The sequence below is a fragment of the Pleuronectes platessa genome, chromosome 14, assembly GCF_947347685.1.
Source record: "Pleuronectes platessa chromosome 14, fPlePla1.1, whole genome shotgun sequence".
Lineage (NCBI taxonomy): Eukaryota > Metazoa > Chordata > Actinopteri > Pleuronectiformes > Pleuronectidae > Pleuronectes > Pleuronectes platessa.
The window spans coordinates 10,373,526-10,393,198 of record NC_070639.1 but is presented as its reverse complement, the minus strand read 5'-3'; the positions used below and the strand labels follow the sequence as shown (position 1 = coordinate 10,393,198).

At 42.3% G+C, this 19,673-nt stretch overlaps 1 protein-coding gene across 1 annotated transcript; it reads left to right on the top strand.

The window, feature by feature from the left end:
- The first annotated feature begins 184 nt into the window (after window positions 1–184).
- Window positions 185–19,470, top strand: LOC128455994 (cholecystokinin receptor). Its single transcript, XM_053439998.1, has 5 exons — window positions 185–553; window positions 11,939–12,190; window positions 14,610–14,871; window positions 16,501–16,628; window positions 18,932–19,470. The coding sequence occupies exons 1-5, from the start codon at window positions 400–402 to the stop codon at window positions 19,468–19,470; spliced, it is 1,335 nt and encodes a 444-aa protein (XP_053295973.1). The 5' UTR covers window positions 185–399.
- Window positions 19,471–19,673: the final 203 nt, after the last annotated feature.

The following is a 19,673-nucleotide window of genomic DNA, read 5'->3' as shown; positions in this document are numbered from 1 at the left end:
CACACACACCAGCAGCACTACATTAGTCCTCCACTCTCCTCTGCAGTCAGTCGCTCTCTCCATGCGCTTCACTTGGCAGAGGCGCAGCAGAGCGCCACGCTCCTCCTCCTCCTCCTCCTCCTCTCTCCCTCCTGGTGCGCACAGATCCTTGATTAACGCGTCTGATGCCAAGTGAGACGCTTCTCCACTACTGACGGAAAAAATATCCGAAATAAATAAACTAATGTTTTTCTTTTTTGTTTTGGGCATTGGGAGACAGTCACTTACCGCTTCTCCACTCTGCTCGCCAAGTGAGATGGGACACGGATGCAGAGTCCGTTATTTTTCACCCCTCTAGAGACCCAGACGAAATTGGACAGAAGCTGTGATTTGAACTCTCTGTAACTCCGAATTCAAAATATGGATCTTTACGAGCAGAACGAGACCTCCACTTCCTCCGAGTGCGCCGCAGCGCTGGCGGACGCGCTCCGGGGCAACGGGAGCTTCGAGACATCCAACCTCACCTGCGGCAACGCCTTCACACACCTCACACCTCGGCGCGTGAGGCACAGAGGTGAGCAAACACACACATCACTTCTTATTTGTTACACCGAGGTTCATTAAAGGCGCAAACACAACCGCATTTCCTTCTTATATATTCTGCCTGCTGCGTTGTGAAGAAAGTGAACCGACTTAACTTGTGTCCAGCTGGAGATGCAATTGAGGAAAAGCTACAATACTGCCAGGTTGAATGAAACCTCCCTTCAAAAATACCACCATTCAGTTTCATTCAGAAAAACATGGCAGCTTGGCTCTTGATTTGAATGAGGGTAAACTGTTTCTTTTAATGGTTATCACTTAAATTTCTACTGAAGAGAATAATTTGTAGGACTTCTGATGATAAAAAGAAACCCTGTAAATGACATCTTTAAGTGTCTGATCCTTCTGTAATTCACTGGGTTATTATATTCTGATGTGCCAGCCTCTCTTTCTCTAAAGGCTTAGCGTGTGTTTGTGTGTGTGTGTGTGTGTGTGTGTGTGTGTGTGTGTGTGTGTGTGTGTGCGTGCGTGTGCGTGTGTGTGAGAGAGAGAGAGAGAGAGATAGAGAGTCAGGAATCAAATCCTGGTCACAAAGGGGATTAATTCATAAAAAAAGATGTATTCAAATGGCTTGATAACTGGACTGCGGCCTCATGCTGCTTATTTTCAACAAACCAATTCCAAGCACTTAATCCAAATCGAGGGTCTGCAGAGTCTTCCAGTCGCAGGTCACATCTGAACAAGTGGGTATTTTGAGCGATGTTAATACAACTGACTTGGCTTGAGAAGAGACACACATCCTGCAATTCCCTCTCGGTTCTTTCCGGACCTGCTACTTTATCAATCAACACTTTCTATTTTTATCCCCAATAATTGCTAGTTGATGAGGTGTGTGTGTGTGTGCATGTGAACACCTTCATTGTGGCAGGTGACATGTTAACATAATAAGTGGGAGACATGAGTGTCCCAGCTGTGAAAAACACTGTTCTCAAAAATTCCATTCACCGTTGGTCATCCCCACTGTGATCTGTAATCTTCGACACATGTCAGTGATGAGTGATAAGTAGCATGCAGGCATGATAATGACTTATTATCCTGAACTAAATCAGAAGTCACACTTTACAAACCAAACAAGGATACATCTGACAACAGCATTGTTCTGGAAGCAAAGTTTTCATCCATAAGATTTTAACCATCCAAGGTAGACTTACCACCAGCTACGCTATTGTGAGAAGATGCCGTATGCTCCTTTGGAAGCTCCAAGTCAAAATGATATCAGCTAAGTTTGAAGTGTGTTATGTTTTATTTGTGATGTCATGGAGAAGTCCTACAATATCCCAAATCCTCAGGTATAACAGTGACATGTCTGATTGGTGGAGCTCGCTGTTAGCATGGATATTGTTTACCACAACCGTTGAAATCATGTAGGATAAGATTTGATAGCTCAGTGTTTGGGGGAGACTGGGGCATCTTGTCACATTGTTTATATTCGCCTCTAGAGGGCGATACGTAAAAGTAAAATACTAGATTTGTGCATCTGCCTGGTCTGATGTCATATCCTGTCTGGGAAAAGCAAGGCACACTCTTCACTGAGGTGAGCACTGATTTACCATTTCTCACACTTAAAAGTACATAAATCTAACTTGACATTTTTTGTAATAATCTCATGCGCGTTAAAAGATATTCACAATTATAAATTTGCACTTTGTAGAGGAGAATAAAGTCTCTTGTTATACCGTTGCTGAAGAATTTTAAGGTATAGGTATAGCACCAGCAAACATCGCAGTTCATGGCAACTTGTCTCAGTGATTTTGGAGTAAGTTGTCACATGTCTGTCGTTCTAGTCCAATAACAACCCAGCCCTTCCAGGCTTCACCACTAGCCCACTCTGCCACATCCCAGTACTAACCCAGGTCTTTGAGCCTCTTACCCTAATATAACCCAGGCCTGCACATGAGCACCCCCCTCACCTTCAACTGTCAGTTCCAACCACCTATCACATGTGCAAACAAATTACTGTAACTCTGTTTTGCAATAACATATGGAAATGAAGTGAATACAATATATTTGCTCGAGACTTCATTTCTTGATTATGCAATTTTTGACAATTTGATGTAATGATCTCAAGATACGTGAGAAAGTATTAAAATCGTAACATGAACCTAACATGCTGCTGTTTTTTTTTAGATAAGGAAAAAAACTCCAACTGGATGAACATCACTATAACACGGTTAAGGTCAATACTGGAAGTTGTTGGAAAGGAATCGTTTGCAATGGTTTATGGGATGTTTAGTTCACTCACTCTTTAAAATCATCCATAAGTAAAAAAATTGTTTCATGAGGATTTTCTAAAACGGGGATTCTGAAAATGAAGGGAGAACTAGAGCTGTTCTTAAAGTTGGAGGTCACTGTTACGCTCTATCACAGCAACCTAGACAAAGTAGGAGCTTTATCTATTTTAATGCTGCACTATTGAGTTATGTTACCCACATATACACTCACAAACTTCTTTCCATTCAGGCTTTTCACTGCCTTGTTTCTCTCTGTTTTGCGTCTTCTAACAGAACTTCACACCCAGAGATCATCATTTAAAGAGAGAAAATGAACGCGTGTGACCCTTCATAGCTGCTGACACCATCATCACGCTCTCCGTCACTCCACAAATCGATTTGCTCCTCCGCCACGTCGGCTTATTCTTCCCATCCGCAGCTCTGTGTCCACAGAGGAGATTGAGTCGCATCACAGTCCGATTTCCATTAACGCTTCACAATAGCACGAATATCAACATGTACTCTGTCGCATCATATATTTTTCTAATCAGTGGTCTTTATTCTGATACAGCACACATACATTGAAGGCACCATTGTTGCCACGAACGTCTTCATCAAGTTGTCAACAGCATATTTGATGTCCACGATGTCTTTTATCAATCTCTCTGAGAAACGTTCGCCTTTTATTATGCGAAGGCAGCTTTAAATTGTATCTTCTTAATGGTGCAAGATGCATCCTTTGCGTCATTCATAGCTTTGTAAAATATGTAAAAAATTTAAATGTGACTGCTGTGAGATTGTATTCGTGGATGCTGTCATCGACCTTGTCCACCTCTGAAGGGAAACAAATCGCTGAAGCAGAAAACCACAAAATGGTTTCACATTGAATCCACTAGCAGGTGTTGCGTCTGATTTGAAGAAAGACCTGCAGGCTCTGTGCACTAGGTGGCACATGGCTTGACTGCCTTGCTGGAGGCACACCTTGGTCATTGCACAAAACACGGGGAAACAATGATATAGCGTAGAGTCATGACATGTTAATTCATCATACACCAGTGGGAGATCATTACTTTGCTAATGATGATCACGGAGACAAAAAAGGGCTTTTCAGACGACATGTGGAACAGAGCACCGTCTTCAGTCCCTGAACACAAAACACTTTATTCCTGACAAAAGGCATTTAGACAAAAACAATAAAAAAAAGCTCCCCTGCTTTTTACTTTTCATTCCCCACCCACTCTCCCAGCACCTCTCTCTGGCCTCACCTTTCCTTTTTGTGTATTTGTCATTACCTCCGCATCTCACAGTCTGGTTTCACTCCGCCCGTGGAGAGTTGAGGTGTTATGCAATGCATACCTGCGCCGTGTGCAAAGCAACCACTGCGTTGTTTTTTCCATTCCGACCGCTTTGACAAGAGCCACTTGCCTGCTGTAGCCTGTCAGTCAACAGAAAGTGTTTTTCGTTCAGCGCCTCCATCGAATGTATGTGGAGGAGGGGGTCACTGGGCTTAGTGGCAAGATTTAGATGACATTTGCCATGCTAGATTAGCCACTATATCCGTGACATTTAAGAAAACCTTGGTCTTATAGGAGCGGAGCTGTCTATTCTCTGATAGCTGCAGCGACACGAAGGGCTAGCTGGGATACAGAGTGGCACACACTGCATATGAATTAAACCGAGAGGAGAGGAGGGGTGTAATTTATAGTCTATATAATGTCTGATATACTGTGAGAAAAAAAACTAAAAATGAAAACCTAAATATTCATGGGTGGAATACGAACCTCATTAATAATTCATCCACTATTTTGGCTGCATATCTAATAATAGCGTCTGCCACTCTAGTTTACTTTTCACCTGAATTACTTTCATTTTGCTGTTGAGGAACCTGCTAACCAGCTTTTAAATTGTTGGTAAAATATATATTAAAACAAAATGACACAACTAGAATGGCATTCAGTAGAGTGTATACCTCCGCCACGGCCCTTAAATTCAACCAGGCTGCACACACTGATGGATATCAGTTCCCCAAACATGCCTGATTCTCATCAAGATCCATGAATTATTCCCTGGAAAAAACATTGAACATGTTGAAAAATGCAACGTTTAAGGAAGTGGGGAAATATTTGCTGGATCCCCCCCCCCCCCCCCCCCCCCCCATATGACACCCTCACCAAGTTTCATGGAAAATCCATTTAGTTGCAACTGTGTAATCTTGCCTACGAGTCAATCAACAAACAAACGTAATAAATGAAAAAAAATTAAAATCCACGAAACATGAAAACCGAACCTCCTTGGTGGAGTAAGTAAGTGAAATCCATATAAAGTTGCTTACATAGTTTGTGCATCCTCTCAGGTCAACAAAGCATCAGATGTCTTCATAGAGAACAGACACAATTATTTCAGCTATAATCAGACAGACAGGTCCGTCCATCCAACCCCGACCTCACAGACTGGACTTGATCAGTCTTGAAATAACACTGCATGTCATTATCCATTTGACGACATGCAGATACATTAGAGCGATAGCATGTGCAGGAAATGGATATAATGTAAATGAGGTATAAATTGAAGCAGCGTACTCCAATCTGCCTCAATTAGTTGAGATAATTGGAAGAGGAAAACCTCTGGAATTTGAATCAGAGTCTTTTTCCTCTCACAAACTTCTCAGCTTTTTCTCAGCTCCTCTGGTCGGCAAACAGGGAACATGCTGTGATCCAGGACCGGTGGTCAGACATCCCACTCCACACCCACACCTCCAGTGCTACAGGCATCCCTTCTGTCGTGTGGCTCTTTGAAATGGAAATAACAATCTAAATAATTGGTGGACTATAGAGTAAGCCTGTTTCTAAATTTGCATTGAGCCCGTCGTTTCGTTGCAGCTTGGTTCAGAGTTTGTGGCTGAAAATTAGCTTGAGGGTTGATCCCTGCACCAACTGCTGTTCTAATGAACCTCATCCCAGTTTAACGAAATAATTAGAAATTTTGGGAAATGCCTTAGTTGTAATTGTATTAATGGGAAGAGGGAGAGGGGGAGCACTCTCGAGTCTGCTCGCTAAATATAACACTGTAACCAACAGCGATTGTGTGATTCTTTAACACTGCATACAGATATCAGAAATGTGACTTTACTTGTATCTCAATAATCTCACAGTATCGTATGTGGAATCATTTGAATTTCTTTGTCGTTTTTGTAATCACAAATTTATATTCATACTTTCTCCTACATGTTTTACCATATAAATGTATTCTTGTGCCAAAAACAGCTTCTAATGTGGCTATCCATAACAGCTAAATGTGCAAAAAAGCAACACGTTTAAACATAAACAGTTGAAAGGTGATGATGCGTCAATGTCTATATTGTGTTCACAACTTTTTTATCTGCCTCCAGTTGGCTAAAAACTGCAGAGCTGTCTGTGTGTATCATGCCAACTGTACAGCTCTGTCAAGAAGAAAAATCCTGCTCCACCGTGCGCTGCAAGGCTTATTAGTTTAAACTGTCTTCTTGAACGTTGTAGTTTTATGAATCATATGAATCCATCAAGTGCAGGCTGTGGAACAGAGAGCTCAGTTTATATGGCACGGATAGGAATCTGTCCCACATATTGACCAATGCATACTGGTGAAGCATCAAATGCAAAAGTGAGATTAATACAAATGTTTCTGCCCTATACACTTGAGGAGTGTAGCATCTATTCTGGCCGGGAGGGACGAGTGGTGGTGCTGAGGGATCTATCGGTGTTTCCCTCACAGTCAGTGTGCACGCAGGAAGACTAATTGGCTTTGATAAGGTAGAAGGCATTGTAACATTTTTCATTCGGCAAAAGTGCGAGAGACAGTAATAAAGGAGAGAGCGTTGGTTCTCCTCTCTAACCAATCATCTGTCCCTACCTTTCTATTGCACTGATGTGCACGCCCCCTCACCACCAGCACAGAATGAAACACTAGGTTTTGGTTGCAAGCCTGTTCTCCAGGAGAAACCCTGAGGGTTCCGTCTGTAGAACATCACCTACCGCCTACAGCTTCTTATTTGCACAGGAGGGTGTGGACAGATGGTGAAGCCACATGTCATTAGATGGGAAAACTGAATGTGCATCAGTGTCTGTGTATCCGAGAGAGACGGGGTGGAAAGACAAACTTACTCAGTGAATTTTGTTGACCAAGCTGCGCCTGAATTCCACACTAATGGCCTGTCCCAAAGCTTGGAATGATAGGAGATAGGGAAAGGGTGCTATGTAATCTGCAACCTCACCAATAGATGTCACTAAACCCTTCCCACTGGTCCTTTAACCAGGAGGCTGTATTTACGCCCTGCCCCAATGCAAATCCCTTGGCACTGCCCCTAGATATGAAGTGCTCTTCGCTGGGAGCGCCCCCTCCAAAATACGATTTTCTTTTTTTATGATTATTTAGCAAGATTTCAGACATTTAAGGGTAGGCCATGTCGACTCGCCTTGTTTGTATATAGATCATTAAGGAATTTTGTATACCCCTTCACTTTAAGGATACACTGCGGTTGAAGGGGTGTTTGAAGGGTTAGATGCCAACTACCCCTACATCACATAGAGAAATAGGACAACACTAGCACTTCACAGCCACACGCAAAACGAAGGAGTAGGGCCAGTTGGTATAGGGATAAGGGGTGAATTGAGACAGGGCCTAAGCAAGCAAGTGACATAGAAACATTTCAGAGTGAATGAGTGCAGGAACAAGCTTTAAATCAATCAAGCAACATGCTGTCTGTCCGTGTGGCTCAGGAGAATCTAAATCCTGCAGCTGATTTTCCTCCTTCACTTCTTGCCAGAACCAGAGATGATTTCTGATAAGCAGGCAGATGAGTGGAGCTCCGATTTAATGACCCCAGCCAGGTGTGCACGATCTACATCCGAGGTGTATTAGATGTAGATACTTGTTTTCAAAGCCATTTCTGGTGTTGACAGTCAGTGATCTTTTCAGGTTAGTCTTGAATGCATTCAGATGGCCTGTGGATGCAACATCGGAGACGTAGTCCACCGCCCCCCCCCCCCCCCGAACAAATCATTGCATGATGAAATGAGTCTGTGTGTCTTGTCATAGTTCTACTTTTATTCGAGAGAGGATATTAGCAGATACATAAAGCCATTGAAGGTAAAACAACAGAAAACAAGATGGAAACTGGTAAAGGTCAAGACGCCTGAAGGATGAATCTATTCTGTGAAATGAGAAAAAAAATAATGTATAGATATAGCAACAGATCCGTGCAGCTGATATTATTGCTGTCATATTATTGCATTTGAGGAACTGTTGCTTGTGTATTTTCCAGAGGATGAAGGCTTGAGTGCGTGTCGATTGAATTTGAGCTTCTGAGTGTGTGATTGTTTCGAGGCACACATTGGTCCCTCTAATCCTCAGGATACAGGCACAGTCACCCGGTAAAAAGTGTGGTGGCTAAGCAGGGGGTTAGGTGAAGATAAGAGAGGAAGCAGATAACATGGACTTTATAGGATATGATCCAGTGAAGCCACTAATGGCTGAAGGCACAGACTATGAGCTTGCCGGCTGCAATGCTTTCTATTTTACTCTGTATTGAAGAAAGGGGGCTCAACTTTGAATGTGGACAATATTAATGTTTGCACTCCAATTGATCCACATCAGCTTCTGTCCTCTTGAAATTCCTCCTTTACATGCCCACAAATATTTGTATGGTTTTTTTTTCAGCCTTCATTCAAAAGTGGGATCTTTCAGTTTGAAAGCAGGACTTATTGAGATCAGATTTAGTAATTCTCAAAAATTCCATTCTCAAAACCCTGCGTCACACTCAAATAGCCTCCTCTTCTCATGAATTTTTTTTTCGCTTGGATTTCTATGTGCGACAAGAATCTAAATCCCTCAACCAATCAACTAGTGCTGACAAATGAAGCTGTCCTGCCCTCATTGTAGTTGTGTTACTGGCAATTACTATAACACACCTTCCACTGGCTTTAGTAGTACACTGGCTTCCTGTCTGTGGACTTTGAGGAAGAACAACGACACCTCCTCAATCACCTGCTGCGTGCGGGAGTCCAGCAGATTGCTGGTCAACAAAATGCGTCAAAATCAAGAGTATCAATTTAGTTTTATACGTACCGGGAACAATGTTGCCAGCAACTATAAAAATCGAAATGTACTCTCCCCTCTAATTCACTGACTCAGAAAAGGAGGGCAGACGTTTTGCATGTGCACAAAAGCAGCGTGAGCAGAAAAGCTAAAACTGGAGCGCAGAACATTTTTGCAACAAAATACCTGAGTGCAAGTGCAAAGTTTTGGTTTTGAGTGAAAGAATTGCAAGACTGGACATGAAATCAATACGTCCTGCTCTGAAACTGAAAGACCACACTCTTGAACAACCTCATACAATAATAACCTCATACAACTTCTTTACTAAAGTAATCGAACAAACCCAAAGAGACAGGAGTGAGACGCAGTTATACACAGCACTGCTGGCTCAAGGTGGTGAAAATCAATAAACTCAGGATGATCCTATCGATCGTGATGTAAAACCGACCTGATGAAGTGGTTCAGGAAGAAAAAGACATTCACCCTTGTTGGGCCAGAGCCCAGCGGGGTGCCACCAGACACTGGAGCCGAGAGGAACAAAGGGTTGTTAAACTTTGGGCGGGAAAACATCCTCCTGCAGGCTCAAGAATCTCCCCCTGGTGGTGGAAAAATGTCCTGGGGTTTGCCTTGGAACCCCGCTGATTTCCAAGCCCCGCCCACTCAGATCCAGCTCTGACACTCAATTGGCTTAAAGCCAGCATCATCCTATGACCAACTCCTCAAGGAGGAGGACCTCTCAGGTAATTTAAAAGCCCATGAACCCCAAACATCGCTGCCATTTTACCCTGCTCTGAAGACAACACCAGGCCCCCTTCGGGGCCTCCCAGCTGATTTAGTTGCTAAAAGGGGGCAACCTTAACTTTTAGCTTACCAGAGTTATTTTCTTTCCTTTCTTTTATTTCTTTATTCAGTCGACGTTTTTTATTTTCAAAAGGACTTTTGCTCTTTTAACTTGAAAAGACCAAACAGGAAATTGCACACGGAACAATCTCAGACTGTTTCACGTTCCCCACGGACTTTTTCTTTTCCCAACGATCTACAAACGGCTTCCACAGCCGTCCCCTGCAGAAGCGCGAGATTCATTCCGCTGAGGAGCACGAGCTCCACATCCCTGAAGAAGAAGGACGACGTTCATCCCATCGAAGCAGCACGAGCAAATCCGCTGTTTGTCCGGTCCAGCGGCCGAAGACCGCTTGAGAGACCACGTGATTCACTGGCCCGACGCGCACGCACACCGCGAGGGTGGTACAGTAAGAGGCTTTATTGTCTGGGCAGATGTTAATCTAATACGTAGCGTATTGTTTTAATACTTGAATGTATTTGTTTTGTATGAGACCGCCGAGTCTCTAGTGTTAGCGGCGACTCACCACTTCCGGTTTCCGGTTACGGCCTTGTGCCACAGTTTTTAAGCGCCGTGAGCAGCGTCTCCAGCTCATTGTGACCGTTTGAACAACTTTAAAGAGACTTTACCGTTCAAACCTCAGCACACAACGCCACTTGGGTGCTGAGTGGTAAAGTAAATGTAACTTGTCTCTGACTGTGCTTTTAAGAGCTTTGCTCTCTCCCTGTATGCTCTCTCTCTCTCTCTCTCCTTCTAAACCGACCTATACACACATCCGATCTGTATTTAGAATACAGTTCATGTAACATAGTTAAATCTATATTCAGAGAGGCTGGACACATCTGGAAGCCATGCGGCCGAACGCCAAAGCAGAGACAAAGAATTCTCTTTGTCTGAAAATCCCTTGGTGCAATTCATGTGACGACCACCAGTGTGAGCTCCGGCCACATGGTGTCATTAACATAGACTCCATTTTGAATAACGCAAGTTAAACCACCATTTTGAATCTATTATTGCCACGCCTCCTCTCTCCCTCTCCTCCCATTCTGGCTCTAAATTCATAACGGCTCCGCCATCTTGTTTTGTAGTCAATCCGCCATTTTGAGAGTTTTTAGGCCTTGATTCCACGAATCATGATCGGCCGCCATCTTAGATGTGACGTCACCAAGTGACTGCGTCATCGCCACGCCCCCTTCTTTTTCTCTCTCTCTCTCTCGCTCTCTCACACACCCACACAGACACACCCACACAGACACACATTGATAGACACAGACAGATACACACACAGATACACATAGATGAATACATGTGTTTTTCTAAATTGTGATAAGCGGCTGCTGTTGTTATCTTTGAAATATGGGAGTTTGTTAAAATGATGAATCATTAAATAACACTAACTTTATTTCACATGCATATACATAGACACACACACACAGAGACACTTTGACACAGATACACACACACAGATACACATAGATGAATACATGTGTTTTTCTAAATTGTGATAAGCGGCTGCTGTTGTTATCTTTGAAATATGGGAGTTTGTTAAAATGATGAATCATTAAATAACACTAACTTTATTTCACATGCATACACATACACACACACACACACCGAGACAGACATACATAGGTAGACCGCCGGTTTTACATGTATTTTCTGAATTGTGATAAGTGCTGCTGCTGTGTTTATCTTTATCTAACATTAACTTTATTTCCCCTTTTTAATAAATGCTTTTGTAATTAAAGTATCTGTAGTCTGTGGTTATTTGTGCATATGTATGTGATTGCAGCTGGATTATGATTGCCTGTGCTCGAACTTAGTAGCCTTCACTGTTAATTAAATAATTATTAATATTAAATATTGAGATTATTGATTTGACATTTATCATTATGAGACTGATATTTATAGATTGTATCGTTGGTCCCTGTAACCAGGGTGGTGCCCCGCGACAATAAGCAATGATTACAGATTTGTATTATTCTTGATTGATAATTTTATTGTTTTCATTAATTATTTTAACTATTATTAATGGATAACCGTATCATTTCTAATTAAATGTGTTACATTTCTTAATTAATAGCTTTATCATTTTTGATTATTTTTAAGAAATAATTGTTATTTTAATAATCATATTTCATGATTATTAATAATTAGCCAACGTCAATTCTACTCCTACTATTGCACAACACCCTCTAACACCCCCTCTCCTGCTGTTTGTTTCCCTCTGCACCAGATGAGGACCACACGCTGCGCATCCTGCTCTACTCGCTCATCTTCTTCCTGAGTGTGTTCGGGAATCTGCTGATCATCGTGGTGCTGACGCTCAACAAGCGCATGCGCACCGTGACCAACACTTTCCTGCTGTCCCTCGCCGTCAGTGACCTGATGATGGCCGTGTTCTGCATGCCCTTCACCCTCATCCCGAGCATCCTCAAGGACTTCATCTTTGGAGCGGCCATGTGCAAGATAGTGTCCTACTTCATGGGTGAGAGGAAATGGGAGGGGGTCATGTATTGAACAGGAAGTGATGTCACTGCACAGCCCAGATAACTGATACTGGATGAATCAACATAATTTTCACGTTATTTTACCTTCTTTTACTCCTTTTACTTTCTTTAGTGGGCGTCTGTTTTTAAATTTGAAAGACTGAAGTGAACAAAGATCACTAACAGAACATGGTGATTTATCTAGTCATTTATCAGGTTATAATTGTCTCTTCAAAAACAATATCGGCTCATGAATGTCATGAATCATTTAGTTAATTCCGCAAGATAATCATCAGAACATTAGTCGTATGTTGTTGTGACATTCACTAATTCATTGAGCTTTTGATAAATTTACCAAATTAAAAATCATGTCGCAGGGTTGTGTCAGTAAATTAACAAAATGATTCATATTAAAGTGATAATGGGTTTATCAACCTGTTTCTCAGGCTGGTGTCTTCAATGTTTTCAGTCAACTGACTGAACTTGTGGAAAGGGATGATATGAAAACGCTTTACTTTGACAAAGCACAGCTATATGTATCTTCTTTAATATGCACAATGTCAAATTATGTTTCCCAAGCCATTCATATCAGAAGCTCTTTCAGTGGAATTTGCTGTGAAATGCCATTTGGAACTGATCTCTATGCAGCTTAGTCATATTTCAGTCCTTTGCGGGGCATGCTCTTACAGACAGGAGGTCGACTGGAGGTTAGAAAGTATGTCTATCAATGGGAGTATCAGTCAATAGAAAAGGCAGATTTGGAATAATTATTCCAAAGTAAATGTAGGATGAAGATTATTGTAAAGAAGATTAATTCAAGTTAAAATGCCTCAAAATCTTAGAGAATGTGAAACACATGTTGATACTTACAGTATATTTGCTAAGAAAGCTCATTTAATGAAAACTAAATTATTATTAGTATTTGTACAGAGGCGTGTCATAGCAATGTCTCAGCATCGTCAATGACACATTTTAATATCCACATCCATCCAAAATAAAATGACCCTAGTTACTGTCCTGCTTGGTGTGTTAAATGCGGATGCTTAAAACTCCAAACAGCTTGTGCATTGATTTATTTCTCTTGTTAACCTGAAGTGCAACAGCCACTGAAACAAACTGCAATCTATTCTCTCACAACCTTTTCACTACTGCACTGTAGAAAAATATAGATTTCCATTAATCAGCTTTACATCCACAGACCATTATCATTAAAGCTCTCATTTATAGGAGATTTGTTAAGATTCTTAGTGGAATGGATTCTTGCAGCTAATGGTGATTGTAAGAGACTAAGTTGTCTCAACCTATTTATCATCAGGAGGGTATTCAGGCTTCTTACACATCTGAGTCAAGAAGGGGCTCATGTTGTGTATCTGATAACAAAAGACATTTCTTTACAATTCCCTAACGTTTAATAATATTTAGCCGGTATCAGTCTTGTGCTCAGTTTGTGTTTTCAATTCTTTATGTAAAGGTAAGCTTTATTCATACATGGGGCTCAAAAAAGGAAGTAATGAAGAACAGTTCCTTAAGTTAAATTTGTCCTTTAAGTATAAGTATAGAGCGATAGTATCAAATACAAGTTATGTGTTACTACAGAATAGATCGAACTAATCAACAAAATGCAATTCCAGTATCAATTTTTTAAAAGTTTTTTTCTTATTTTGTATCAAAATACATATTATATGATTGAAGTTTTGTTTATTGAGTCAACGTATCACCACCACAAGTTGAGGGGGTAAAAAGATAAAGTAGTAAATTCTGAGAGATTGTGATGCTGCTGAAAGAAAAGCAGAGTGAAAATTGAATAGAAAAGGTGGATTAAGTAAAGAACAGGGAGAGTGTTCAAGAGGATGCACTGAGGGACGGTGAAGATAAACCCCAGGGACACACCGTGGGCTGATTGGTCTTTGCTTCACTGGTGTTTGTTCTTAAGCTTCTCTATAGGTACAGACTGCACCACAGGGTCCTGACACACACGCACACGCACACGCACACACACACAAACACACACAGGCACACACTCACAAGCTCACACAGAGACACGCACAGTTTGTATTCTTGCTGAGGACATGGTAAGAGAGGTAAAGAGTAATTTCCTGTCTCGCCCTTTTCAGGAGGGAGACAGTAGATTGCATCAGTAGCCGAAGCCGACCTGATTTCCTGCACCACAATACCCAGATAACCATCCCCACCTCGCCGCCTCACATTGTATTCATCTGTAAGCACGTCTCCACTGATGACCACATTCTGTTCTCAGTTATCACATCAACAATCGTGTTTTTGTTACTTTTTATTACTGGTCCAAACTCTGACCACTGAGGCGTATTTTTACTTTTCATTCATCAATCTAAAAGACATTGGGGTGCAGACACGTATGTTTATTTACTTTCTAAATGATCTCTTTTTATTTCCCTTCAGGCCTATCCGTGAGCATCTCCACGTTTAGCCTGGTTGCAATAGCAATTGAGCGCTATAGCGCCATCTGTAACCCCTTGAAGTCGCGGGTGTGGCAGACCCGGTCCCACGCCTATCGGGTGATCGCTGCCACATGGGTGCTGGCCTTCATCATCATGATCCCGTATCCAATCATCAGTCACCTGGAAACTTTTCAGCGCCCCGACAACACCACAGCGCACCAGTGTCGCCTCAAGTGGCCACTGCCAATCGCCCAGCAGACCTGGTGAGTGTTGGGCTTGAGAGCGGTGTGTGTTTCTATTCTGTATTGTTCGATGGTGTTTAACGGAAACAATGGAAAATAACAGCATTGATAATAATACTTTATAAAGCACCTTTCAAAACACAGAGAATTTTACCAGTTGATATTGAAGAGCTGAAGACAAACAATTATAAACAATCTAAAAATCCTACAGCATCTGGGCATATAAGAATACAAGTGTTAGAAAAGAGTAAAGATTAAATAAAACAAAAAATTCTAAAATGATTAGAATAGTCTGTGAGAAAATTTAGTGGAATGTTTATAAGTAAAAAAAAAAAAATAAAGGTGAATTCAGACCAGTCTCAGTCCTGGCAAAGCACACTTGGGTCATTAAGAGGGATTTAAAAGAGGATATGGATCCTCTCAGACAGATATCCTCAGGGAGGTTGTTCCAAAGAGAGGGAGCCCTGACAGAAAAAAAGCCGCTCACTGTTGAACATTGACTGGAATATTGAGTCAGTTACTTTAAAGCTTTAAATCAGATTTAACTTCGTCATTCTAAACTAGTAGAACCGAAGCACAGCAGAGCCAAGTTACTCATTAATGTCAGTTACATAACATCTTTCTAAGGTTTGTGTTCATTAATTGACATTACAAGACATGGGGTACTTTAAGGTCTGCAGTTTCTCTAACCTGCTTGTCTTTGCACTGGGGGAGGAAAGCAGAGAAAACCCACCCAGGCACAAAGTGGGACATCTAAACCCCACCCACACAGGACCCAGTCAAATCAGTGTTCAAAGCCCCATAACCTTCTGCCTGTGATTTGTTAGTGCTAACCGCTATAGCATCGTGCCGCCTCCATCTAACAGGATCGGCTGAAACAATTTTACATAAAAACTGACAGTCGTAGAAGAAGTAGTCCATCATAACAAATATAATAAAGACCGAGCAGTCATGCATTTAAATGTGACGCAGGTAGCAATACAAATATTCAGAGTAAAAGTTTGTATTATGCAGACATCCCGCTGTCAGATTGTAATTGCCAGTTGCTGTTTATCTTTTATTCACTGTGCTTCTCATCAGTTAAATGTCTGAGACACCACATAAAATGCAACTGGCTACAAAACGTGCAGTCAGGTCTTCCATCTTCTTTACTGTCCCAGACATTTGTTGTGTGGACAATGTGGCGTCTCACGTCAAATAAACCTGAGATGAACCTGGAGCCTGTTTTCTGCAGCTCTTACCTTCTTTCTTTCTTTCGGGTGTTTTTATGGAAGTGGCAGATGTTCAGAGCAGACGGATGTTTACCTGTATTTTTGTGTTGGACTTACGATGGAACAAGCTTCAGGGTTGTTTTCAGTCAACCCTGTGAATATCTTTGTGTATTTTTTGCCCAGCTGAAAATCATGTCTTTGTATGTGTGTGTGTGTGCCTTTGTTGTATCTGACTTCAGTGGTGATTATGGGTGTGTAAATCTACACATGAGCACTAGACTCTATTTGTGCCTCTAATGTATAACCATTACATTTGACTAATGATTAAAAGAGTATACCATTTCCGATTAAAATATAAAATAAACGATATGTAGGGTGATTGTAGTTGATGTAAATTCTTTGAAAATTGGCTCAGTTGCATCTCTTGTCTCTCTTTCAGGTACATTCTGCTTCTGCTTGTGCTGTTTGCGATCCCGGGGGTGGTGATGATTGTGGCTTACGGACTGATCTCCAGGGAACTTTACAGAGGCATCCAGTTTGAGATGGGCCACAAGAAAAACTCTACTGGTGAGGCGAAACACCACATGTGGGAAGGATGCAGAAAACAGCTGCCAAAAGTCTTATCTTGAGCATCACTGTGCCATTGTCGCCTGTAATCAAAGCTATCCACCTATGACAAGCAAAGGCTATTTTCAACAGAGAGGTGCCAAAATTAAACTTTCCAACTGAGAAGGACAATCTTCAACTTGTCTTTCTGTGTAATAACCAAACCATGAAATACAAGCACCCAGAAGGACAAAAGACACTGCAAATCTAAATTAACCCTGTTCAAGAGCTCATCAATGCTGTTCACGTGCCACACCGCTGAAAAACTGATGTATTATGAACTTTATTTTGTTAAAGCTCTACTCTGAAACACGTTTTTTTCTCTCAGGAACTGTAATAAACAGGTATTCTGTGTTTCTGAGTTTCCCAGATCGTGTGTTGCCGAGGCCTCTGGAAGAGAGTTGTATATTGAAAACACATTTTGAGTCAAGTGACATGTCAGATAGTCATGTGGCGTACTGTAATAAGGGAAGCGTTGAAGAAAAACTCAGAAAACTCCGTCCATTTTGCCCTTAACCCTGCAGCTAGTGCAGTCCAAATCAATTTATATTTAAAAAGGGCCCTTAAAATAGATATTTGACAAATAAACAGTATAAATGTGCCTGATCAATTCATTTTTTGCCTATTTCACTTTAATTATATAGTTATGTCTCAATTGAAATACCAACAAATATCATCACACCATCCATTCAATTCCCCTTCTTTTCCCCCCCCCGCATGATTTATGTTAACGATGAGGCATTTCATTTAATCAGGAGATTTTCATTAGCCCCTCAATCAGTGTGATGTTTGCCGGTTAATTTGAACATAACCTTTTGTGGGCATGTGACAGTGGGCCCGGGATTGATGACAGGGGCGCGGAGTGTGTTTGCTGGGGCTCCATTAGAGGACGGAATTGGCTGGCAGCTGCTGGCCTGGACATCACCATCTGTCTGCTCTAAGAGAGAGAAATAGGCTGCCTAAATAAAGAGCTTGAGAGACAAGCGCATGGGGGAAAAACAACCAAACAGGAAATTAGGCGGGAAAGGATAACACGTGTTTTATTTAATCCAGGAACGCATTAGCGAATACGCTCCCTCTGCAGCAGCACTTCCTGTTTGTATTTGCCCGCTTTAGGCCTCTTATTACTGGATTCAGCGTGCTTTATACAGCAGGATTACAACATTTGTATCAATAACCTCCCTCATCCTCTGATATATAATTAATGTGGGTCAACCGAGAATTGCTCTTTAAAGGACTCCAGTAGGATTCATACAAAAATAAAGCTGAGGAATGCGTGCGTGCACTGTAACAGATCGGAAGTGATTTGTTTTTACGATTATAATACGAAGTCTCCTAACATGTTCGGCACACAGCACCATCCACTCGTCCATGTAACACAAAGCGGTTTGTATAAACACCAAGCACTCGCTCTATCTGCAAAGCACTGAGTTCTGTAGCCTGCCTTCCTCTGAACTGCTCTCAACAATTCAATCAGCCTCGTCCTTTATGATTCACTTTGGGCTCCAAAAGTATGACGCCACTGAAGTGGACTGACAAAGTCTCAATGTATTTGAAGGTTTATTTAAATATAAATATAAAGAGTAACTTCATAACATGTATCTCAAGGTTCCAGGACACAGAAGCCAGTGAGTATCGGCACCCGGCTGACAGTGTCGTGCATTGGAGTCTTCAACAGAGATGCTCTGAATGGGGAGATGTCGTGCATTGTGGAACTGCACCGTGGTTGTGTGGCTCTGTAATGTTCCACGCTAGGCACCAGCCAATCAGAACATGTTCAAGCAGGTTTGGAAGTGCAGGCTCTGGCCAATGCAATAATTTAGAGTCCTACCTAACATCAAATCTGGTTAGTTTTCATCAGGTTGGGGATTATTAGTTATGTTGGAAACTTTGATTCGTTTTTGTCATAATGATTGCACCAGCGCCAAGCGTCAGACACGCCCACTGTCAAGCGTTATCGCATTATGTATAGATGTGAGTGCCCAGTTAAACTTTGATGTACAAAGGTAGTAGTAGTATAACTGCATTTGTGTAGTGCAAGTAGTAGCCGCAGGGCTAAGTACCTCAAATACTGATGAGTTCTTTTAAATTTTAACCACATGATAAAAGAGAAAATACAAGAAGGTCTTTATTGATGTGTCCACAGAATGGATAAGACTAACAGTTCGTGTCATTAATACTTCAGGTACAGATCCTCCCATCTCTACAGTTCATCTGGCTCCAAATTCACAGAAATGTTGTCCTCTCTCACTCTGCTCATACAGATGTGAAGAATGGCCTGACCTCGACTGTTTCTTGTGGGAGTGATGATGGAGACGGCTGCTACGTTAATGTCCAGCGGCCGCTCGCAATGGAGATGTCCACCATGGCCGCATCGAGCCGCCCGGTCAAGGCAGAGCGGCTCCGCAGCAACACGTCCGAGGCCAAGCTGGAGGCCAAGAAGCGAGTCATCCGCATGCTGGTGGTCATCGTTGTACTTTTCTTCATCTGCTGGATGCCGCTGTACTGTGTCAACACGTGGCGGGCGTTCGACGACATCTCCGCCACGCACGCCCTCTCGGGTGCCCCGATCGCTTTCATCCACCTGCTGTGCTACACCTCGGCCTGCGTCAACCCGATCATCTACTGCTTCATGAACACGCGTTTCCGCAAAGCCCTGCTCGCCACGTTCTCGTGCTGCGCCGCGCCGTGCCACCGCCGCCGCCGCCGTGGCCTACGGGACAATGAGGAGGACGTTATTGCCACGGGGGCGTCCATGTCTAAGTTCAGTTACACTACAGTCAGCACCATGGGAACCTGCTGAGGCAGGCGAATGCAGGCCCAGTCCAGGAGAGAAAGTTGCTACGGCAACACAGCCCCCCCACATCCTTTTACTTTACTCCGTGCTCGTCCCCACGAGATGTGATGCTGAGTGAAAATATAAACAGGCCGTGTGATGTAGCCGCGTAGAGGTTTCTCTTGTGTGTGTGTAAAATGATGTAGCGATTATTTAATGAAACCCCATCT